Source organism: Bombina bombina, chromosome 5 (assembly GCF_027579735.1).
Source record: "Bombina bombina isolate aBomBom1 chromosome 5, aBomBom1.pri, whole genome shotgun sequence".
In the NCBI taxonomy this organism is placed as follows: Eukaryota; Metazoa; Chordata; class Amphibia; order Anura; family Bombinatoridae; genus Bombina; species Bombina bombina.
Genome location: NC_069503.1, coordinates 82,611,592 through 82,637,716, shown reverse-complemented (window position 1 = coordinate 82,637,716; position 26,125 = coordinate 82,611,592). Strand labels below are relative to the sequence as shown.

The window sequence follows — 26,125 nt, the reverse complement described above, 5'->3', positions numbered from 1 at the left end:
TGCAAGTTCCTTGAAAGGACAAATCTCCGCTCTTTATGTTTTATTTCACAGAAAGATTGCTATAATTCCTGATATACACTGTTTTGTACAGGCTTTAGTTCTTATTAAGCCTGTTATTTAATCAATTTCTCCTCCTTGGAGTCTTAATTTGGTTCTGACGGCTTTTCAGGTTCTTCCATTTGAACCTATGCATTTTTTGGACATTAAACTACTTTTTCGGAAAGTGTTGTTCCTTTTGTCCATCTCTTCTGCTAGAAGAGTTTCTGAGTTATCTGCTCTTTCTTGTGAGTCTCCTTTTCTGATTTTTTCATCAGGATAAGGCAGTTTTGCGGAATTCTTATTAATTTTTACCTAAGGTTGTGAATTCTAACAACATTAGTAGAGAAATTGTTGTCCCTTCCTTGTGTCCTAATCCTAAGGATTCTTTGGAAAGTTCCTTACATTCTTTGGATGTGGTAAGAGCTTTGAAATATTATGTGGAAGCTAGTAAAGATTTCAGAAAGACTTCCAGTCTATTTGTTTTATTTTCTGGTCCTAGGAAAGGTCAGAAGGCTTCTGCTATTTCCTTGGCTTCTTGGTTGAAACTTTTGATTCATCAAGTTTATTTTGAGTCGGGTCAGGCCCCGCCTCAGAGAATTACAGCTCATTTTACTAAATCAGTCTCCACTTCGTGGGCTTTTAAGAATGAAGCTTCAGTTGATCAGATTTGCAAAGCGGCAACTTGGTCCTCTTTGCATTCATTTACTAAATTCTACCGTTTTGATGTATTTGCTTCTTCGGGAAGCAGTTTTTGGTAGAAAAGTTTTTCAGGCAGCTGTTTCAGTTTGATTCTTCTGCTTTTGATTTAAGTTTTTTTCTTTCAAATGAAATAAACTTATATTTTTGGGTTGTGGATTATTTTTTTTTCAGCAGATTATGGCTGTTTTTATTTTATTCCCTCCCTCTCTAGTGACTCTTGAGTGGAGATCCACATCTTGGGTATTGCTATCCCATATGTCACTAGCTCATGGACTCTTGCCAATTACATGAAAGAAAACATAATTTATGTAAGAACTTACCTGATAAATTCATTTCTTTCATATTGGCAAGAGTCCATGAGGCCCACCCTTTTTATGGTGGTTATGATTTTTGGTATAAAGCACAATTATTTCCAAATTTCCTTTGTTGATGCTTTCTACTCCTTTCTTTATCACCCTACTGCTTGGCTATTCGTTAAACTGAATTGTGGGTGTGGTGAGGGGTGTATTTATAGGCATTTTGAGGTTTGGGAAACTTTGCCCCTCCTGGTAGGATTGTATATCCATGTGTCACTAGCTCATGGACTCTTGTCAATATGAAAGAAATGAATTTATCAGGTAAGTTCTTACATAAATTATGTTTTTTATATTTTGGGGGGCTTTTTTTATTTTCATAGGGATTAGGTTTATTTATTTTTTATTTTGGATAGCGTTTTTATATTTTCTGTAATTAGATTAATGTAATGTAATTTTTTTTATTTTCTATTGTAATGTAATATTTTTTTCATTGTAATGAAGGTGTTAATTTAGGGGGTGTTAGGTTAGGGGGTTTAGACATTAAATGAGTTTTTTTGCGTTGTGGGGGTTGGCGTTAGGGGGTTTAGACATTAAATTCGTTTTTTGCGTTGTGGGGGTTGGCGGTGTAGGAGTTAATAGGTAAATTAGGTTTAATTTGTTGTGGGGGGTTGGCGGATTAGGGGTTAATAGATGTATTAGGTAGTTTGCGATTTTGGGGTTTGCGAATTTAGGGGTTAATAATTCTATTAGGTAGTTGTGGGTTTTTTCTTAATTCTTCGTGCGGACGGTTAGTTTATTTTTTTCTTAATACTTAGTACGGGCAGTTATTTTATTTTTTTAAATACTTATTGCGGGCGCTTTAGTTTTTTGTTTTTTTTTAATACTTATTGCGTGCGGTTATGTGTTTTTTTTAATACTTATTGAAGGCATTTTTTTTTTTAATGCTCCGTTTGCCTTTGCTGCATCCCGGTGGATTCAGAAAATGGCATGGTTGTGAAAGAATCCACCACAGCTGGTAAATTATTTTTGCTGTTCGGACTGCCAACATTCCTTTAAGGATGCGTGCGCAACTGGCGACACCGACGGACGCGTTACAAATGCGATTATAGTATAGATAGTGTGTATGTGTTTCCCCTAAACTCTATAGTAGAAAGAAAGGATTATCCTCATATAAATAAGGGCCTTTGGGTATAGTTATGTAACTTTCATCTACACATGGGTCTCCTATGAGCCTCTGCTCAAATTTATTCACATCATCTGGCTATTAAAATTTACATAGGGGCTTTCTTTTAAAGAGGGGATTGTGGGCTTTAAAACGAGGGGTCTTGAGCAATATGACACAGGCACACTCCTAAGCTTATCTAGGTGTGTTTTTTTTTTTTTAAACAAATTATACGCAGTGAATCAAAAAAAGGTTGAATTTCATGACCTTTTAAATCTTAGTAGCTGGTAAAAAGGATAGAATATTGTAATGTAGATAAATAACAGAGTGCAAGATGTCAGTCACAAGCTAACAGTAATATTTAGTTCCTTTTTAGGTTGTAAAACAAATACAGCACCAGCTTAACTGGGCTAACTATATGACTTTTCTGACGGTGCCCAGAGTCCTACTTGTTTGTAGAGAATAGACCTAGGGGTAGATTTATCAAATGTCGGACGGACATAATCCGCTGCAGCATACGCTGTCGGCATTTATCATTGCACAAGCATTTCTGGTGAAATGCTTGTGCAACGCCCCCCGCTCCTGCACATTCGGTGTCAATCATCCCAATCATTTCTGATAATGATTGCTGTCTGCCAACTCAACGTTGCTTCTTAAAGGGGCAGTATACTATAAAATAGTTTTTCCCTTAATGCGTTTCCAATTACTTGTTTTACCAGTTGCAGAGTATAATATGTATGATATTTGCTTTTTTAAGGCTTATTTGTGTATATGAATTAGCTGATTTTGTGTTTTGAAGCCACAACCTAATAAAATGGGTTGAGTTTGTAGGTATAATCAGATCTCATTACTTTATCACATTGTGTACATATACCTGCTTCTTTATCTTATATCTGTCCATAAACCAATCACCAATACTTGGAGAGAAGAATGGAAAATTAAAATTTTATTACCTTATCTCTTCTACAACCCACTGAGAGTGTAATTTCTTCTGCTGGCTGTGTTAACACAGCTTGACCTCAAGGCCAAAAACTTTCAGGATGGATGGGGATACCACAGGCTAAATAAACTATTTTAAATGCTAATACAGTATAAGGCTAATGGAAATACTTGTAAACAATTTAATAAACTCCAGCAAGTAAAGTGGATCATTGGAAACAAATTAAAGGGGAGAAATTTTTTGAGTAAACTGTCCCTTTAAGTTATGTTTCTGTGCGGAAACAGCAGCATACGCTGCATGATAAATCTACCCCTTAGACACTATTGGTTGGGGTGTTTGTCTTTGAAGTTTACACAAATAACAGAACCATGTGGGGTCTTACAAGCGGCTTCCTTCTTCTCGCCAGTACTGATATACTTCTGTGTTACAGTCAGAAACACATCTGCAGACCATGGGGTGATATAACAAAACCATCTCCACTCCCGGTTATACTTGACGGGTTTCCTATTCTTTGTTTGCAGGTTTTCCATTGTGTGCGCTGGGAACGTTAGAGGTTAAGACTGAAAAGGAAGATCTAGACATTGATGATCGTGTGACAGCGATAAAGATTGAAAATGTTACAACCACTGTTGATGGTGAGACTCTTATCAGTGCCGTTAAAATGTGTTTTATATTAGAAGCTAAATAAATGTGATGCATAATACTTACAAGATCTTTTATTAGACTGCAAAAGCTACATAAAGGTTGCTGGTCTGAAAGTTAATATAATTAAATAAAATGACAATCTCTGAATACAACTGTAGTAAACTAGAACTCCTCAATTACAAACATTTTAGGTGAAGCAAGACAACATTCCCCATTCCTTTTCATTTTGTAAATATGGGGCAACAAAACCCACACACAAATAGTGATAAGAATACAGAGCAATAGGCAGGAATATATCCAAAGTGAACAGAGTCTTTAATGGAGACAGTACCACAAATAAAAATAGTCCATATGATGTTCCTCAGAAGGAAGAGAAAGAAACACATCATAGCATAATACTGTGTAATCTTCACTCCCCAGATGGAAGGCAGACCCAGAATACTCACATTAGTTACAGCTTCAACAGCTCAAGATAATCAGCTCTATTGTGCAGACCCCAGGCAGACTGGATACAGACACAGACAAATGCTTAAAGCCAATGTATTATTTATTAACAACAAAAGCTAAAGTTCTTGTAGATCACTAAGGGTAACGCGTACAAACATACACAGATACTATGCGTGTGATAGTCCGTTGTTACAGACAGCATGAAGCTACACACTGTATTTGTAGTCTTTCTGTACCGGATAGGTACCCCTCCTTGTGACCAATTTGTACAATGCTTAATGAAAGAGTCATTTAAGCATTGTTCAAATTAGTTACAAGGAGAGGTACCTATCCTGTTGATACAATAATATACAGTTGTCCACAGCACCATAAAGTTTCAATTCTTTATTTAGGACATATAAAATACAGCGACGTTTTGGGGTTAATACCCCTTAATCATGCATGTGATGCATGATTAAAGGGACAGTCAACACCAGAATGTTTGTTGTTTAAAAAGAAAGATAATCCCTTTATTACCCATTTCCCAGTTTTGCATAACCAACACAGTTATAATAATACACTTTTTACCTCTGTGATTACCTTGTATCTAAGCTTCTGCAAAACCTTATTTCAGTTCTTTTGACAGACTTGCATTTTAGCCAATCAGTGCTCACTCCAGGGTAACTTCACGTGCATGAGCTCAATGTTATCTATATGAAACACATGAACTAATGCCCTCTAGTGGTCAAAATGCATTCCGATTAGAAGCAGTCTTCAAGGTCTAAGAAATTAGCATATGAACCTCCTAGGTTTAGCTTTCAAATAAGAATACCAAGAGAACAAAGCAAAATTGGTGCTAAAATGAAATTTGTTTAAAATTACATTCTCTATTTAAATCATGAAAGTTTTTTTGGACTTGGCTGTCCCTTTAAGCGGTATTAACCCCGAAACATCGCTGTATTTTATATGTCCTAAATAAAGAATTGAAACTTTATGGTGCTGTGGACATCTGTATATTATTGGATTTATTTTTGGGAGAATAGGCAGCTCTCCTGTCTTCACGAGCACCGTAACCAGTTAGTGCTGTTACAGTCACACAATTTTGGATATATCCGGTTGATACAGTAGTGTAGCTCTTCAGGATCTGCAAAATATTAAATTATAAGACACCATCTTTTCCCACATTTCAGTATGGGGCATGACGGTCCTGGGGTTTCTGTCTATTACACTATAAAGGGGAGTAGTATTTGACCTAGTTTCTATTGCAGTTGTAAACTGGTGGTAATAAGTATCTCCATTACAGTGTGATGAGATTTTTTTGTTACCACCAGTTTACAACGGAAATGAAAACTAGACCTTTGTTGATGAACGCTGCTTGGAGAACCGAGGCAATATGTAGGTATTATGATGATGTGTATAGGTATCGCATACAATATAACTCCTAGGTGGTGGGGGAGCATGTTTGGAATCTTTTTAATGTCTCCATGAGAAGTTAAACTCTGGCATTAACATACTCTGACTAGTTAGTCTAAAACATTTAGGTACGGTAGTAATAGAATTGCCTTTTCTTACCATTTCAGAAATTGTGCAACGGGAAAAGAAGAAATAAGTTTCATAGCTAATGCTATTAACACAATGATTACTGGAGACGTTAGAGTTGTTCCACATCATTTATGTCTCTTAGTATTACTGTAGTGACATAAACCTGAAGAGTCATCACTGCCTTCTATATGTTGTGTATTTGCTTCTCCTTGTTACAGGTTTTCGTGTGGTCATAGTGGAGAATTTACAGGTGAAGGCGGAGCAAGAAGATCCGTATACGGAGGGGGAAACAAATAATTTTCCTGTTGATGGTGAGAATCTCGTCATTTTTTTTTACTTTTTGCAAAAAGGTTTATATTATATTAAATATATTATTTACTTTTTATAAATTAAATCAGATACTGAGCATTCTTACTGCTGAATAGTCACAGGACCAAAACGTGGTCATACTTCACCAGTAATCCAGAAGACCATGAAATTAAACTAACATCAGTACGGTACTGGGTTGCCAAGTCCAGGAAGGTTCTAATATAATATTAAATTAGGTGTAGGGGCAGCTGGTCACTGTAATAAAATGACAGAATTTTATGCATTTTTGGTATCAAATTGATATGAAAGTTAAAACTACATTTTCATTATGTAGATAGAGCAGCAATTTTAAACAACGTCATAATGTACTACCATGATCAGATTTACTTTGTTCCCTTGCTATTCCTTGTTTAAGAGCATTCCTGGATTGACTCATTAGCTTGCACATTTGTTTTGAACAGTGTCGATTCATATACACCAGAGCATTTTTATCTTTTTTACCATCACTTCTATGATACAACAAGCCAGACAGCTTATTCAATTTAAACAGAAATAGAGACTTGTTATTTTATATTTACCTATCAAAACTATATATTTTTTTTAGTAGACAACCCAAAGTATTGATCTAGGCCCATTTTGGTATATTTCCTGCCACCATACCACCGCCAAATGCGATCATATTAAAAAAAATTGTTAACTTTTTAACAAACTTTGGGGTTCTCACTGAAATTATTTACATACCGCCTGTGCAATCGTGCAAAAATGGTTGAAAAAGCTTTTCTGGAATGCCCTTTGCTCAGAAATAGCAGACATACATGACTTTGCCATTGATTTTTAGTAATTAGAAGGCCGCTAATTGCAGCTGTGCACCACGCTTTTATTATGCCCGGCGGTGATGGGGTTAATCAGGTAGCTTGGAAGGTTAATCTGTGTCACGGATACCAGACAGCCAAGGCTACCCCCCACCCCCCTACTACATGGCTCACTCCCTGTTACATTAGATTTGGCCATTTCATGGCTTACGGGATCTCCTAGATGCGTGCTGTGTGTTATTTTGCTGTGTACACTTGGTCATGGAAGAGCTGATCTATGACCGGGAAAAACCCTCCTAGGCTGGCCGGGCTCCTGGAACTCCCGGTCGGCCGCCTCACAACGGACACCCGCCTAACCCCTCTCAGGCTGGCTGGACTCCTGGAACTCCCGGTCGGCCACAGAACAGCAGGACACCCGTTAACTTTACCCCTGGTCGCTCCAGCGGCCCTTTGCCCCAGATCTCCGCTCTTTTGGGGATTGGTAGCCCCTAGGTAGGACAAGAGCTGGGGGAATTGCTGGAGGGAAGCTTTTTTGGGAACCGGGGGTTTTGGACACCCCTACCCCCATAACTTAAACGGACTGTATCTACGGTCCCCAGTAACGAATCATGACGCTTTTTGGACTATGGCATCTGGGGACCGAGAGCTCCACCGGGATCACCCTAAAACCGCTACCCCTGGGTACTGAGGATTCTGTGGGATTGTGGCTGCTATGACGGCGCCAGCCTGTCTGGAGGGGTCGGAATGGCGGGAAAATTGTGGGATTTTCCAGTGTCTTATCAAGATGAGCTTTGTGTATAAAAGGAGTGTGTGTTTTCCAATAAAATCAGTTCTTGTTTCACCTAAATGCTAGTATGTCTAGTTATTTAGGTGGGCTCCTGCTAAAATCACTTCTCCGCTACATAGCGGCCCCTTGTCTGGGAGAGGAAGGACCCTCTGGCAGAGCTACCTAGTCGGGGTAGCCATAGTCTGCCACAGGGTGGGACCCTAAATACTGGTGCTGTCGGGCATCAGGGGTGGCTACAGGCTGTGGTCACCTGCCAGCTATATAGCTGCAGTCGGCAGTGAGGAAGCAGGACCCGTTTGGCGGAGCTACCCAGCCAGGGTAGTTGGGGTATCCGTCACATTGGTTGGCAGCGCTGGGATCTGCTTCGTCCACAGGGTTCCTGCTGACAGAGGAGAAGTGCCTCAGTAACCGGTAACTATGGAGGCCGAGTTCTGATGGAGAATGCCAGAGGCGCTGGCCCCGCTGGACGGTCCTGGTTCTGCACAGAACAAGCAGAAAGTAAGGAACTTTTTCCGCCAGTGACTCTGGAGGAAGGCTCTCCAACAGGAGCGGGACTGTTTTGGAAAGGTCCTCCCCACTGATAAGGAAAGGTACTGGCTCCAGCTAGATTTATGAATGCCTTTTCTTGGCAGAGCAGCCCAGGAAGGAACAGCTGATTGCCTTACATGGACTGGTCCAGACAGAGATGGCGCTGGAGGATGGCTACCGAGTCCTCCAGTGGTATGCTATGCATGTGCGTTCATGGCTGGAGGAGGTCTACCCCCAGAGGGCTTTGGCTTCGGTGGCCCTGGATTACTATATAAAAAGATGCTAAAGGACTCGGACTTTGGGGACAAGACGGACGAAAGACTTGCGGAAATTCGTGGGTACTGAGAGAGACTGTTGGATCTCTCGGGAGTGCCTTGGCTTGAAGCCGATTTTGATTTTATGAGTGTCCAGGAATGGGAACTGGAAGTGGCTTGGCCCCGAACTTGTGGTCTTGGACCAGGGAGCCACCCCAGCAGAAGAGCTGGCAACAGGGCAGAGAGCCGTCGGCCTCTGCCCAGCACCTGCAACAGCTCCAGGAAACCAGGGAGCGGAGTTCACCGACCTTTCTCCCCACCCACAGAACCCCTTCCCAGGAGAGGAGACAGTCGGTCTCTCTCCCCAGCGGCAGAGCTAGGCACAGGGAGAGGAGACAGTTGGTCTCTCTCCCCAGCGGCAGAGCCATCCCCTGGGAGCGGAGGTAGTTGTCCTCCCTCCCCGTATGCAGAACCCCTTTCCCATGAGAGGAGACAGTCGGTCTCTCTCCCCAGTGGCAGAGCCAGGTACAGGAAGAGGAGGCAGTCAGTCTCTCTCCCCAGCGGCAGAGCCACCCCCTGGGAGTGGAGGTAGTCGTCCTCCCTCCCTGTAAGCATAACCCCTTCCTGGGAGAGGAGACAGTTGATTTCTCTCCCCAGCAGCAGAACCATCCCCAGGGAGCGGAGGTAGTCATCCTCCCTCCCCTAAACAGAATACCTTACTGGGAGAGGAGACAGTCGGTATCTCTCCCCAGCAGCAGAACCCCTTCCTGGGAGAGGAGACAGTCGGTCTCTCGCCCCAGCGGCACAGCCAGGTACAGGGAGAGGAGACAACCGGTCTCTCTCCCCAGCGGCAGAGCTATACCCTGGGAGCGGAGGTAGTCGTCCTCCCTCCCTGTAGGCAGAACCCCTTGCAGGGAGAGACGGATGTCGATATCTCTCCCCAGTGGCAGAGCCCCTTCCCAGGAGAGGAGACAGTTGGTCTCTCTCCCCAGCAGCAGAGCCAGGTACAGGGAGAGGAGACAACCGGTCTCTCTCCCCAGCGGCAGAGCCATCCCCTGGGAACGGAGGTAGTCATCCTCCCTCCCCATAGGGAGAACCCCTTGCAGGGAGAGACAGATGTCGATATCTCTCCCCAGTGGCAGAACTCCTTCCCAGGAGAGGACACAGTCGGTCTCTCTTCCCAGCAGCTGAGCCAGGTACAGGGAGAGGAAACAACTGGTCTCTCTCCCCAGCGACAGAGTCATCCCCTGGGAGCGGAGGTAGTCGTCCTCCCTCCCTGTAGGCAGAACCCCTTGCAGGGAGAGACGGATGTCAATAACTCTCCCCAGTGGCAGAACTCCTTCCAGGGAGTGGAGACAGCCAGTTTCCCTCCCCAGCAGCAACACCCCTTCCAGGGAGCGGAGACAGTCAGTCTCCCTCCCCAGCAGCAGCACCCCTTCCAGGGAGTGGAGGTGGCAGACCTCTCTCCCCAGCAGCAGATCCCCTTCCCAGGAGAAGAGACAGCCAGTATATCTCCCCAGTAGCTGGGCATGATCTCTACCCTTTTTCCGCCCAGGAGGATTTCCCTCAGGGGGCAGACATGACATGGCACTGCAGTTGGTGCCACAAGTTTGGGCATCCGAGTCTTGCCTGCCCCACCAAGGAGCAACCTCATCCTCCAGTCTGCGGTGGGAATACAGCCGGGAAACCGGCACTGGATTTTGTGGGTGGGTCAGCCGGTACTCAACTGAGTTTTTTACAGAGGGAGGCAGTGTGGCCATGGAACCTAAAGACACTAGAACTTGTGGGAGAACAACTGTTTGGGAGCCGGTCTAGGCAAACTTGTTTGGGACTTTGCATCCTGTGACTATCCCTGCGCCCAGGGCGCAGGGGATAAATGCCAGCAGGAACCCCCAGGATAACCTCTCCCAGCAACCGAGAAGTGGAGGGCCACCATCGGACAGCCCCAGGCTCTAGCGGGGTCTGCCAAACTGGAGGGGGGGAGATGTCACGGATACCAGACAGCCAAGGCTACCCCCTACTACATGGCTCACTCCCTGTTACATTAGATTTGGCCATTTCATGGCTTACGGGATCTCCCAGATGTGTGCTGTGTGTTGTTTTGCTGTGTACACTTGGTCATGGAAGAGCTGATCTATGACTGGGAAAAACCCTCCTAGGCTGGCCGGGCTCCTGGAACTCCTGGTCGGCCGCCTCACAACCGACACCCGCCTAACCCCTCTCAGGCTGGCGGGGCTCCTGGAACTCCCGGTTGGCCACAGAATAGAGTACACCTGCTAACTTTACCCCTGGTCGCTCCAGCGACCCTTTGCCCCAGAGCTCCGCTCTTTTGGAGATTGGTAGCCCCTAGGGAGGACAAGAGCTGGGGGAATTACCGGAGGGGAGCTCCTTTGGGAACCAGGGTTTTAGACACCCCTATCCCCATAACTTCAACGGACTGTATCTTCGGTAACGAATCATGCCGCTTATTGGACTGTGGCATTTGGGGACTGAGAGCTTTAAAATGACACCCTGGAAGTGCCGACGCTCCACCAGGATCACCCCAAAACCGCTATCCTTGGGTACTGAGGATTCTGTGGGACTGGGACTGTGACTGCTATGGAGGCGCCAGCCTGTCTGGACGGGCGGGAATAGCGGGAAATTGTGGGATTGTCCAGTGTCTTATCAAGGTGAGCTTTGTGTATAAAAGGAGTGTGTGTTTTTCAATAAAATCAGTTTTTGTTTCACCTGTATGCTAGTATGTTTAGTTATTTGGGTGGGCTTCTGCTAAAATCACTTCTTCTCCACTACATAGCGGCCCCTTGTCTGGGAGAAGAAGGACCCTCTGGCAGAGCTACCTAGTTGGGATAGGTTGAGAAAGGGGCAAGTTGCCCCAAAATGTTGCTCTTCCGATTTTGATTTTATGAGTGTCCAGAAATGGGAACTGGAAGTGGCTTGGCCCCGAACTTGTGGTCTTGGACCAGGGAGCCACCCCAGCAGAAGAGCTGGCAACAGGGCAGAGATCCGCCGGCCTCTGCCCAGCACCTGCAACAGCTCCAGGAAACCAGGGAGCGGAGGTCACCGACCTTTCTCCTCACCCACAGAACCCCTTCCCATGAGAGGAGACAGTCGGTCTCTCTCCCCAGCGGCAGAGCCATCCCCTGGGAGCGGAGATAGTTGTCCTCCCTCCCCGTATGCAGAACCCCTTTCCCATGAGAGGAGACAGTCGGTCTCTCTCCCCAGCGGAAGAGCCAGGTACAGGAAGAGGAGACAGTCGGTCTCTCTCCCCAGCGGCAGAGCCACCCCCTGGGAGTGGAGGTAGTCGTCCTCCCTCCCTGTAAGCATAACCCCTTCCTGGGAGAGGAGACAGTTGATCTCTCTCCCCAGCAGAACCATCCCCAGGGAGCGGAGGTAGTCATCCTCCCTCCCCCTAAACAGAATCCCTTACTGGGAGAGGAGACAGTCGGTATCTCTCCCCAGCAGCAGAACCCCTTCCTGGGAGAGGAGACAGTCGGTCTCTCTCCCCAGCGGCAGAGCCAGGTACAGGGAAAGGAGACAACCGGTCTCTCACCCCAGCGGCAGAGCTAGGCACAGGGAGAGGAAACAGTCGGTCTCTCTCCTGGGAGCGGAGGTAGTCGTCCTCCCTCCCTGTAGGCAGAACCCCTTGCAGGGAGAGACGGATGTCGATATCTCTCCCCAGTGGCAGAGCCCCTTCCCGGGAGAGGGGACAGTCAGTCTCTCTCCCCAGCAGCAGAGCCAGGTACAGGGAGAGGAGACAACCGGTCTCTCTCCCCAGCGGCAGAGCCATCCCCTGGGAACGGAGGTAGTCGTCCTCCCTCCCCGTAGGGAGAACACCTTGCAGGGAGAGACGGATGTCGATATCTCTCCCCAGTGGCAGAACCTCTTCCCGGGAGAGGACACAGTCAGTCTCTCTTCCCAGCAGCAGAGCCAGGTACAGGGAGAGTAGACAACTGGTCTTTCTCCCCAGCGGCAGAGCCATCCCCTGGGAGCGGAGGTAGTCGTCATCCCTCCTTGTAGGCAGAACCCCTTGCAGGGAGAGACGGATGTCGATAGATATTGTGAATACCATATTATACTACTGGCACACACAGGCGCCCCTTCTGTCTTCATTACCTATCCAGATATTGGGATCATTTGTTCCTGTTTTCCAAGATTGAACAGTAAGCTGGGTTGCTGCTAAATATCCAGCCTGCATCCAATAGCACTGTCCGAGTGCTCCTCACAAATGTGAGTACCCTGATTAGGATCTTATCTGGGTTATTTCTATTGTGTTAGTGGTACACACATGCGCCTCTCTTGTTTCCTTTCTCGATTTCATGACATCTAATTGTGAGGAGAGAGCAGCCTTCTATCAAATATCGGGTTTTTTCTGAGTCCCATCAGGTGGACCTTACGATATAAGTGCAAATTACACCAAGAGACTCATTTTATGTATATGTTTATGTACATTTTCAATATGACTGTCATTTGAATTTATTTTTATAGGTAGTTTCTAACAAAAACAATACATATACTGTATATACAGTTCTGTTTTTACAGGTATATTGCTACCATTGATTTATACATAGATATATTGGTATATGCACATATTTCATTAAACTTTAGTCAGACAGTGACTTTGTGCATTTATTTTTTTCTGTAGCGTAACGGTCCCACCCGTTCCCATCTCTCCCTCCCCCCTCCAACGATGGGCCACTCACCTACCTCCTAACCCTCCCACACCTCCACTACCCGATGCAGAGAGGGACACAGAGTATCGCTCTCTGCATTGGTAACTCTGCAAGTCTATTTCTGCAGTGCAGAAATAGCGCAATCTCGCCACTGTTGGCGAGATCATGGCAGAAAGAGGCCCAGGAAAGCAGCGTCATGCAGGGTACAGCGCTGGTCTTTAAGGCCTTAATGACCAGCGCCGTACAAGGTACAGTGCTGGTTGTTAAGGGGTTAAAGAAAAGCCAGATTTAAATCAGGGGCATTGCCCTCCTAGGGTTATTGTATTTCTCTATAAAAGTTGTGGTAAAAGCTCTTCACACTGCTCATACCAAATCCACCGACTAGTTGCTCCTGCTATTAATCATACGATTGGAGACCATATCTGGCTCTTCGGTCATCACCTATCTATTTATCTATCTATCTATTGGGTTCTTCTAAAGTGCAGCTATTCACCCATAAGGGTCTCAAGGCGCTGCTATTTACACCCTTCCAAAACTATATATCCAGCTTCATCGCCTCCTTTTCTGTTTCACTTAGGCTCTTTAGAAAAGCTTGAGATGAAGTCCATCCGTTATTCACTAAAAATGCTATGGAGCTTAGCAGAGGTCTTCTTATACGCCTCTGAGGGTATTCGGGCCTTTCCTTAGACTCATCCTGATAAGCTTAGCGGCACCCAGACATTGTGCATAAAGGTGTGGTTATGTCATGATGCCCTATGAGGTGATGTACTTAATGATGTCTGTAGCTCCTGCTGGGATGGGAGGACACATTTTCATAAGGGCTACTTGTTTTCTTGGTCTACATTAAAGGGACACTGAACCCAAATTTTCGTGATTCAGATAGAGCGTGCAATTTTAAGCAACTTTCTAATTTACTCCTATTATCAATTTTTCTTCGTTCTCTTGCTATCTTTATTTGAAAAAGAAGGCATCTAAGATTTTTTTTTTTTGGTTCAGAACTCTGGACAGCACGTTTTTATTGGTGGATGAATTTATCTACCAATCAGCAAGGACAACCCAGGTTGTTCACCAAAAATAGGCCGGCATCTAAACTTATATTCTTGCATTTCAAATAAAGATACCAAGAGAATAAAGAAAATTTGATAATAGGAGTAAATTAGAAAGTTGCTTAAAATTGCACGCTCTATCTGAATCATGAAAGAAAAATTTTGGGTTCAGTGTCCCTTTAATGTAGCTGATGGCAGAGCACTGAAGATGCTATTTTACATAAATGCCGCATACACCTGATGTTTAAGTGCTCTCTCTGCTCCTCACCATCCGGACTGAATAGCCTTAACCTATTGTTACAACCTGCATACAATATTATTATTATTAACAGGTATTTGTAGAGCGCCAACAGATTCCGCAGCGCTAAAAAACATCAAAATGACAATTGACTTCTGTAATCAAATTAGCTTTGTTCCCCATGGTATTCTGTGCAGGGCCGTCTTTAATATTGACTGGACCCTGGGCAAAAATTTTCTTGCCCCCCCCCCCCCATGCAATGTCGCTCTCCATCCCAACATCCCAAAAAACAACTAAATCATTTTTTTTAATTATTAGCCCAGCAGTGGATCATCCACTGCTGGGCTAACCATTTAAAAAAATGAAATAAATTGTAATATGTGAAACTGGACTTAAGCAGTACTAATAAGTAAATAAATATATAAATTCCTCCACTGTGGATTCATTTAATATTCTTTTGAATGTGAATCTGGTGTGAGGTTAGCTGGTTAAAGAGATTTAGGGCAGCCAACAGAAGCAAAGCAAGGTAAAGACTGAGGAGGAAGCATAGAGGTGCAGACAAATATAAGTTTAGTGACTAGAACAGTAGAACTACTATGGGAAACTGTAAAATCTGAGACAGAGAGAAAACAAAAACTATAAAAATAAACCTTACATTAATGTGTGAACTACCAGCATGACACTATACATCAGCCACAGCAGTGCATGTCACTTCTTTGCTAGGAACAAGTTCCCTCTCACCCTGCACTAGACAATGCTGCATGGGGAGGGGGGTGTGTGCACTCACTTATTCTTCCCACTGACACCTTTCTACAAAGCACTTTTCCCCTAACAAACTTCAGTTAGTTGATCTTAGGGCCACAGCAGAAAGAGCAGGGCTAAGGGGACCAGCAGACTGGATGCTGTCTGTCCAAGGCTGCATGGATACAGTGTGAGATGAGTCACACAGCCTCAAGCCTGAAGAGAGCAGTGTATGCAGCTGCACAGATGCTCAAATCCTCACGTGCCTGCCGCTCCAGCTTTCTGCTGCATGCGCCTACAGTCAGCCCTACCCAGAAACAATCCCCACAACCAGAGCAGTTACCTGGAAACAGTGGTAACCCCAGTAGGACCTTTTCTGATGCAGTGGGAATGGCTGGATGCCGAGTTAGGGCTTAGCATTCAGTGCTGCACAGTGCACATCTAAAACAGCACATGGCAATAATTCATATATATTCAGCCCACAATTTTGATCAAATGTTGTTTTTTTCCAATAATAAATTGTAATTTGATGTTGCTCTGTTACCTGCACTCCAGTCGCCTCCATTTTACTTTTATAATTAGGAGATGCGCCACACGCCCTATGTAAGATGGCATCCGCACGCTCTCGCACTGGTAATTTGAAGCCACATCGGCAAGTAGTACAACTGTGCAAGTGCAGTTCTACCTCTGTACACTGAGCGCAATTATGTAACATAAGGATACATTTTATTTCAATTATTTTCTACTAATTTAATTTGCGCCATCCAACTACATGTAACTCACTGCCGCACTAGGTAAAGCTGTTGTGTGTTGTACCTAGCGCATGAGCACACTACATGTAACACTCTACTGCACTAGGTAAAGCTGTTGTGTGTTGTACCTAGCGCATGAGCACACTACATGTAACACTCTCCTGCACTAAGTAAAGCTGTTGTGTGTTGTACCTAGCGCATGAGCACACTACATGTAACACTCTCATGCACTAGGTAAAGCTGTTGTGTGTTGTAAACTAGCGAATGAGCACACTATATGTAACACTCTCATGCACTAGGTAACGCTGTTGTGTGTTGTACCTAGCGCATGAGCACACTACATGTAACGCTATCCTGCACTAGGTAAAGCTGTTGTGTGTTGTACCTAGCACATGAGCACACTAACTGTAACACTCTCCTGCACTAGGTAAAGCTATCGTGTGTTGTACCTAGCGCATGAGCACACTACATGTAACTCTCCTGCACTAGGTAAAGCTGTTGTGTGTTGTACCTAGCGCATGAGCACACTACATGTAACAGTCTCCTGCACTAGGTAAAGCTGTTGTGTGTTGTACCTAGCGCATGAGCACACTAAATGTAACACTCTCCTGCACTAGGTAAAGCTATCATGTGTTGTACGTAGCGCATGAGCACACTACATGTAACACTCTCCTGCACTAGGTAACGCTATCGTGTGTTGTACCTAGCGCATGAGCACACTACATGTAACACTCTCCTGCACTAGGTAACGCTGTTGTGTGTTGTACCTAGCGCATGAGCACACTACATGTAACACTCTCCTGCACTAGGTAAAGCTGTTGTGTGTTGTACCTAGCGCATGAGCACACTACATGTAACACTCTCCTGCACTAGGTAAAGCTGTTGTGTGTTGTATCTAGCACATGAGCACACTACATGTAACACTCTCCTGCACTGGGTAAAGCTGTTGTGTGTTGTACCTAGCGCATGAGCACACTACATGTAACACTCTCCTGCACTAGGTAACGCTGTTGTGTGTTGTACCTAGCGCATGAGCACACTACATGTAACACTCTCCTGCACTAGGTAAAGCTGTTGTGTGTTGTACCTAGCGCATGAGCACACTACATGTAACTCTCTCCTGCACTAGGTAACGCTGTTGTGTGTTGTATCTAGCGCATGAGCACACTACATGTAGCACTCTCCTGCACTAGGTAAAGCTGTTGTGTGTTGTACCTAGCGCATGAGCACACTACATGTAACACTCTCCTGCACTAGGTAACGCTGTTGTGTGTTGTACCTAGCGCATGAGCACACTACATGTAACACTCTCCTGCACTAGGTAACGCTGTTGTGTGTTGTACCTAGCGCATGAGCACACTACATGTAACACTCTCCTGCACTAGGTAAAGCTGTTGTGTGTTGTACCTAGCGCATGAGCACACTACATGTAACACTCTCCTGCACTAGGTAAAAGCTGTTGTGTGTTTTACCTAGCGCATGAGCACACTACATGTAACACTCTCCTGCACTAGGTAAAGCTGTTGTGTGTTGTACCTAGCGCATGAGCACACTACATGTAACACTCTCCTGCACTAGGTAAAGCTGTTGTGTGTTGTACCTAGTGCATGAGCACACTATATGTAACACTCTCCTGCACTAGGTAAAGCTGTTGTGTGTTGTACCTAGCGCATGAGCACACTACATGTAACTCTCTCCTGCACTAGGTAAAGCTGTTGTGTGTTGTACCTAGCGCATGAGCACACTACATGTAACACTCTCCTGCACTAGGTAAAGCTGTTGTGTGTTTTACCTAGCGCATGAGCACACTACATGTAACTCTCTCCTGCACTAGGTAAAGCTGTTGTGTGTTGTACCTAGCGCATGAGCACACTACATGTAACACTCTCCTGCACTAGGTAAAGCTGTTGTGTGTTTTACCTAGCGCATGAGCACACTACATGTAACGCTCTCCTGCACTAGGTAAAGCTGTTGTGTGTTGTACCTAGCGCATGAGCACACTACATGTAGCACTCTCCTGCACTAGGTAAAGCTGTTGTGTGTTGTACCTAGCGCATGAGCACACTACATGTAACACTCTCCTGCACTAGGTAAAGCTGTTGTGTGTTGTACCTAGCGCATGAGCACACTACATGTAACACTCTCCTGCACTAGGTAAAGCTGTTGTGTGTTGTACCTTGTGCATGAGCACACTACATGTAACACTCTCCTGCACTAGGTAAAGTTGTTGTGTGTTGTACCTAGCGCATGAGCACACTACATGTAACACTCTCCTGCACTAGGTAAAGCTGTTGTGTGTTGTACCTAGCGCATGAGCACACTACATGTAACACTCTCCTACACTAGGTAAAGCTGTTGTGTGTTGTACCTAGCGCATGAGCACACTACATGTAACACTCTCCTGCACTAGGTAAAGCTGTTGTGTGTTGTACCTAGCGAATGAGCACACTATATGTAACACTCTCATGCACTAGGTAACGCTGTTGTGTGTTGTACCTAGCGCATGAGCACACTACATGTAACTCTCTCCTGCACTAGGTAAAGCTGTTGTGTGTTGTACCTAGCGAATGAGCACACTATATGTAACACTCTCATGCACTAGGTAACGCTGTTGTGTGTTGTACCTAGCGCATGAGCACACTACATGTAACACTCTCCTGCACTAGGTAAAGCTGTTGTGTGTTGTACCTAGCGCATGAGCACACTACATGTAACACTCTCCTGCACTAGGTAACGCTGTTGTGTGTTGTACCTAGCGCATGAGCACACTACATGTAACACTCTCCTGCACTAGGTAAAGCTGTTGTGTACTGTACCTAGCGCATGAGCACACTACATGTAACACTCTCCTGCACTAGGTAACGCTGTTGTGTGTTGTACCTAGCGCATGAGCACACTACATGTAACACTCTCCTGCACTAGGTAAAGCTGTTGTGTGTTGTACCTAGTGCATGAGCACACTACATGTAACACTCTCCTGCACTAGGTAAAGCTGTTGTGTACTGTACCTAGCGCATGAGCACACTACATGTAACACTCTCCTGCACTAGGTAACGCTGTTGTGTGTTGTACCTAGCGCATGAGCACACTACATGTAACACTCTCCTGCACTAGGTAAAGCTGTTGTGTGTTGTACCTAGCGCATGAGCACACTACATGTAACGCTCTCCTGCACTAGGTAAAACTGTTGTGTGTTGTACCTAGCGCATGAGCACACTACATGTAACACTCTCCTGCACTAGGTAACGCTGTTGTGTGTTGTACCTAGCGCATGAGCACACTACATGTAACGCTCTCCTGCACTAGGTAAAACTGTTGTGTGTTGTACCTAGCGCATGAGCACACTACATGTAACACTCTCCTGCACTAGGTAACGCTGTTGTGTGTTGTATCTAGCGCATGAGCACACTACATGTAACACTCTCCTGCACTAGGTAAAGCTGTTGTGTGTTGTACCTTGTGCATGAGCACACTACATGTAACACTCTCCTGCACTAGGTAAAGCTGTTGTGTGTTGTACCTAGCGCATGAGCACACTACATGTAACACTCTCCTGCACTAGGTAAAAGCTGTTGTGTGTTGTACCTAGCGCATGAGCACACTACATGTAACACTCTCCTGCACTAGGTAAAGCTGTTGTGTGTTGTACCTAGCGCATGAGCACACTACATGTAACTCTCTCCTGCACTAGGTAAAGCTGTTGTGTACTGTACCTAGCGCATGAGCCCACTACATGTAACTCTCTCCTGCACTAGGTAAAGCTGTTGTGTGTTGTACCTAGCGCATGAGCACACTACATGTAACACTCTCCTGCACTAGGTAAAGCTGTTGTGTGTTGTACCTAGCGCATGAGCACACTACATGTAACACTCTCCTGCACTAGGTAAAGCTGTTGTGTGTTGTACCTAGCGCATGAGCACACTACATGTAACACTCTCCTGCACTAGGTAAAGCTGTTGTGTGTTGTACCTAGCGCATGAGCACACTAAATGTAACACTCTCCTGCACTAGGTAAAGCTGTTGTGTGTTGTACCTAGCGCATGAGCACACTACATGTAACACTCTCCTGCACTAGGTAAAGCTGTTGTGTGTTGTACCTAGCGCATGAGCACACTACATGTAACACTCTCCTGCACTAGGTAAAGCTGTTGTGTGCTGTATCTAGCGCATGAGCACACTGCATTTAACACTCTCCTGCACTAGGTAACGCTGTTGTGTGTTGTACCTAGCGCATGAGCACACTACATGTAACACTCTCCTGCACTAGGTAAAGCTGTTGTGTATTGTACCTAGCGCATGAGCACACTACATGTAACACTCTCCTGCACTAGGTAACGCTGTTGTGTGTTGTACCTAGTGCATGAGCACACTACATGTAACACTCTCCTGCACTAGGTAACGCTGTTGTGTGTTGTACCTAGCGCATGAGCACACTACATGTAACACTCTCCTGCACTAGGTAAAGCTGTGTGTTGTACCTAGCGCATGAGCACACTACATGTAACACTCTCCTGCACTAGGTAAAGCTGTTGTGTGTTGTACCTAGCGCATGAGCACACTACATGTAACACTCTCCTGCACTAGGTAAAGCTGTCGTGTGTTGTACCTAGCGCATGAGCACACTACATGTAACACTCTCCTGCACTAGGTAACGCTGTTGTGTGTTGTACCTAGCGCATGAGCACACTACATGTAACACTCTCCTGCACTAGGTAAAGCTGTTGTGTGTTGTACCTAGCGCATGAGCACACTACATGTAACACTCTCCTGCACTAGGTAAAGCTGTTGTGTGTTGTACCTAGCGCATGAGCACACTACATGTAACACTCTCCTGCACTAGGTAAAGCTGTTGTGTGTTGTACCTAGCGCATGAGCACACTACATGTAACACTCTCCTGCACTAGGTAAAGCTGTTGTGTGTTGTACCTAGCGCATGAGCACACTACATGTAACACTCTCCTGCACTAGGTAACGCTGTTGTGTGTTGTACCTAGCGCATGAGCACACTACATGTAACACTCTCCTGCACTAGGTAAAGCTGTTGTGTATTGTACCTAGCGCATGAGCACACTACATGTAACACTCTCCTGCACTAGGTAACGCTGTTGTGTGTTGTACCTAGTGCATGAGCACACTACATGTAACACTCTCCTGCACTAGGTAACGCTGTTGTGTGTTGTACCTAGCGCATGAGCACACTACATGTAACACTCTCCTGCACTAGGTAAAGCTGTGTGTTGTACCTAGCGCATGAGCACACTACATGTAACACTCTCCTGCACTAGGTAAAGCTGTTGTGTGTTGTACCTAGCGCATGAGCACACTACATGTAACACTCTCCTGCACTAGGTAACGCTGTTGTGTGTTGTACCTAGCGCATGAGCACACTACATGTAACACTCTCCTGCACTAGGTAAAGCTGTTGTGTGTTGTACCTAGCGCATGAGCACACTACATGTAACACTCTCCTGCACTAGGTAAAGCTGTTGTGTGTTGTACCTAGCGCATGAGCACACTACATGTAACACTCTCCTGCACTAGGTAAAGCTGTTGTGTGTTGTACCTAGCGCATGAGCACACTACATGTAACACTCTCCTGCACTAGGTAAAGCTGTTGTGTGTTGTACCTAGCGCATGAGCACACTACATGTAACTCTCTCCTGCACTAGGTAAAGCTGTTGTGTGTTGTACCTAGCGCATGAGCACACTACATGTAACACTCTCCTGTACTAGGTAAAGCTGTTGTGTGTTGTACCTAGCGCATGAGCACACTACATGTAACACTCTCCTGCACTAGGTAAAGCTGTTGTGTGTTGTACCTAGCGCATGAGCACACTACATGTAACACTCTCCTGCACTAGGTAAAGCTGTTGTGTGTTGTACCTAGCGCATGAGCACACTACATGTAGCACTCTCCTGCACTAGGTAAAGCTGTTGTGTGTTGTACCTAGCGCATGAGCACACTACATGTAACACTCTCCTGCACTAGGTAAAGCTGTTGTGTGTTGTACCTAGCGCATGAGCACACTACATGTAACACTCTCCTGCACTAGGTAAAGCTGTTGTGTGTTGTACCTAGCGCATGAGCACACTATATGTAACACTCTCCTGCACTAGGTAACGCTGTTGTGTGTTGTACCTAGCGCAGGAGCACACTACATGTAACACTCTCCTGCACTAGGTAAAGCTGTTGTGTGTTGTACCTAGCGCATGAGCACACTATATGTAACACTCTCCTGCACTAGGTAAAGCTGTTGTGTGTTGTACCTAGCGCATGAGCACACTACATGTAACACTCTCCTGCACTAGGTAAAGCTGTTGTGTGTTGTACCTAGCGCATGAGCACACTACATGTAACACTCTCCTGCACTAGGTAACGCTGTTGTGTGTTGTACCTAGCGCATGAGCACACTACATGTAACACTCTCCTGCACTAGGTAAAGCTGTTATGTGTTGTACCTAGAGCATGAGCACACTACATGTAACACTCTCCTGCACTAGGTAAAGCTGTTGTGTGTTGTACCTAGCGCATGAGCACACTACATGTAACACTCTCCTGCACTAGGTAACGCTGTTGTGTGTTGTACCTAGCGCATGAGCACACTACATGTAACACTCTCCTGCACTAGGTAACGCTGTTGTGTGTTGTACCTAGCGCATGAGCACACTACATGTAACACTCTCCTGCACTAGGTAAAGCTGTTGTGTGTTGTACCTAGCGCATGAGCACACTACATGTAACACTCTCCTGCACTAGGTAAAGCTGTTGTGTGTTGTACCTAGCGCATGAGCACACTACATGTAACTCTCTCCTGCACTAGGTAAAGCTGTTGTGTGTTGTACCTAGCGCATGAGCACACTACATGTAACACTCTCCTGCACTAGGTAAAGCTGTTGTGTGTTGTACATAGCGCATGAGCACACTACATGTAACACTCTCCTGCACTAGGTAAAGCTGTTGTGTGTTGTACCTAGCGCATGAGCACACTACATGTAACACTCTCCTGCACTAGGTAACGCTGTTGTGTGTTGTACCTAGCGCATGAGCACACTACATGTAACACTCTCCTGCACTAGGTAACGCTGTTGTGTGTTGTACCTAGCGCATGAGCACACTACATGTAACACTCTCCTGCACTAGGTAAAGCTGTTGTGTGTTGTACCTAGCGCATGAGCACACTACATGTAACACTCTCCTGCACTAGGTAAAGCTGTTGTGTGTTGTACCTAGCGCATGAGCACACTACATGTAACTCTCTCCTGCACTAGGTAAAGCTGTTGTGTGTTGTACCTAGCGCATGAGCACACTACATGTAACACTCTCCTGCACTAGGTAAAGCTGTTGTGTGTTGTACATAGCGCATGAGCACACTACATGTAACACTCTCCTGCACTAGGTAAAGCTGTTGTGTGTTGTACCTAGCGCATGAGCACACTACATGTAACACTCTCCTGCACTAGGTAACGCTGTTGTGTGTTGTACCTAGCGCATGAGCACACTACATGTAACTCACTGCTGCACTAGGTAAAGCTGTTGTGTGTTGTACCTAGCGCATGAGCACACTACATGTAACACTCTCCTGCACTAGGTAAAGCTGTGTGTTGTACCTAGCGCATGAGCACACTACATGTAACACTCTCCTGCACTAGGTAAAGCTGTTGTGTGTTGTACCTAGCGCATGAGCACACTACATGTAACACTCTCCTGCACTAGGTAAAGCTGTTGTGTGTTGTACCTAGCGCATGAGCACACTACATGTAACACTCTCCTGCACTAGGTAAAGCTGTTGTGTGTTGTACCTAGCGCATGAGCACACTATATGTAACACTCTCATGCACTAGGTAAAGCTGTTGTGTGTTGTACATAGCGCATGAGCACACTACATGTAACACTCTCCTGCACTAGGTAACGCTGTTGTGTGTTGTACCTAGCGCATGAGCACACTACATGTAACTCACTGCTGCACTAGGTAAAGCTGTTGTGTGTTGTACCTAGCGCATGAGCACACTAAATGTAACACTCTCCTGCACTAGGTAAAGCTGTTGTGTGTTGTACCTAGCGCATGAGCACACTACATGTAACACTCTCCTGCACTAGGTAAAGCTGTTGTGTGTTGTACATAGCGCATGAGCACACTACATGTAACACTCTCCTGCACTAGGTAACGCTGTTGTGTGTTGTACCTAGCGCATGAGCACACTACATGTAACTCACTGCTGCACTAGGTAAAGCTGTTGTGTGTTGTACCTAGCGCATGAGCACACTACATGTAACACTCTCCTGCACTAGGTAAAGCTGTGTTGTACATAGCGCATGAGCACACTACATGTAACACTCTCCTGCACTAGGTAAAGCTGTTGTGTGTTGTACCTAGCGCATGAGCACACTACATGTAACACTCTCCTGCACTAGGTAAAGCTGTTGTGTGTTGTACCTAGCGCATGAGCACACTAAATGTAACACTCTCCTGCACTAGGTAAAGCTGTTGTGTGTTGTACCTAGCGCATGAGCACACTAAATGTAACACTCTCCTGCACTAGGTAAAGCTGTTGTGTGTTGTACCTAGCGCATGAGCACACTACATGTAACACTCTCCTGCACTAGGTAAAGCTGTGTTGTACATAGCGCATGAGCACACTACATGTAGTTGAATGGTGCATTAGAATTTGCTTTTATTAAACTGTGACTCTATGGCGTGCTAGTTAAAAAATAATGCAGAGACAAAGAAGATTACTTTGTAAGTATAGTTTTAGCTACCAAATTAGTTATTATTAGTTTGTTTATAAAACTAAAGGCTATCCTTATATCACATAGCTCTGCACATAGTGAATTATGTAACATGGTGCATGTTAATGTCCCTTTTATTGTATTTTATGTGTGACTCATTTGACCAACATTTGTTTTTTATCAATTTACATGGTGATTGAAGAGAGGCGATCACAGCCCATGCTATTTGATTGTACACAAACGCATCATTGGGATCCTATTGCAGATCGAGAAGAAAGCAGCGGTACTAATGCTTCTGTCTTCAGAACGGAAGAAGGTGCCTCTGTAGATGTGGAAGAGAGAGTGGGCAACACAGATTGGTGTGTTTGCGGCAATTGCCAAGCTATGCCAACCACCCGTGAATCAATCTGCTGCCGTGACGTGGAGAATATTTATTCTAAAATCCCTGACGGTTCATCCTGTATTTGTGAGGATCCATATGTGTCTATATCATTAACCAGTAGACAGTATTTAGTGCAAGTTTACCGTCTTTTGGCAAGCTACAAGAAAATACCCAACAATCCAAATGAGAGGTATTTTTTCTTTTTATTAAAATTGACTGTTGTGGATTAATAAAATTAAAAGGTCTTATTCATAACTATGTTACGTCATTTTTAATAAATTATTTTTTGTTTTGTTTTATATTGTGGCTTATGACAATGTACAATTAATTTGTGAATAATATGTTAATATAAAATACAATCTTGTCAAAGGTAAACCAGGAAATTATATGTTTATCATTTTTTTCATTCTATAGTTAAACAACTAATTCCTCAAAAATACAAGATGATTAATGTCTCTTTTCTAAGATTCTTGTTCTCACAATCTATTGTACTTTGTTATATGATGCTCATATTTTGTTTTCTATTTTCTTTTAAATAAAATTAAAAAAGGGATTTACGGAAGATATCGTACAGATCTTTCACAATTTTTGCTCATGGATATCTTGGACTAAGGAATAGAAAGGCGATACCATCATGTGTGGTTTCAACTATAAGAAATGCATTTCCAGCACCAGATCGCATGTATGTTGGATCTTATGCAGCAGAAGAAGATGGACCTGCCATTAATATGTTACTTGATTAAATTTATAAAGCAGTTGTATTTCCTTTCAGTTTGAATAAATAAAAAAGAGAAATAGTACCGGTAATTAAAGTTTTATTGTTCTTAGTTTGGGTTAAAGTCAAACGGTTGTTATATTGATTAATAAAAAAAAAAAATCTGGATTTATAAAAACATTTTTAATTTATTTTTTAATTTTATTTTAAACATTACATTATTATAATATAAAGTATCTATGAAATCAACTTCTGTAATTTCCATTCTTATTGGATACATATAATTATTTTATGCAAAAAATGAATATCTAGGAATATATTGATAGCAACAATTAAACATCAACTGAATAAAATTACATTATAAAAATATATATATATGTCATGCAGCGTATCAACTATAAAGTACTTGGGAAC

At 44.4% G+C, this 26,125-nt stretch overlaps 1 protein-coding gene across 1 annotated transcript in view; it reads left to right on the top strand.

Moving 5' to 3' along the window:
- The window catches only part of LOC128659927 (uncharacterized), a 150,279-nt gene extending 124,390 nt beyond the window's left edge, over nucleotides 1-25,889 (top strand). Inside the window, exons 6-10 of the mRNA XM_053713513.1 lie at nucleotides 3,658-3,771; nucleotides 5,968-6,060; nucleotides 15,717-15,767; nucleotides 24,817-25,186; nucleotides 25,547-25,889. Of these exons, the coding sequence (XP_053569488.1) occupies nucleotides 3,658-3,771; nucleotides 5,968-6,060; nucleotides 15,717-15,767; nucleotides 24,817-25,186; nucleotides 25,547-25,739 (821 nt within the window). The 3' untranslated portion in view covers nucleotides 25,740-25,889. The remainder of the gene's footprint in view (nucleotides 1-3,657; nucleotides 3,772-5,967; nucleotides 6,061-15,716; nucleotides 15,768-24,816; nucleotides 25,187-25,546) is intronic.
- Nucleotides 25,890-26,125: the final 236 nt, after the last annotated feature.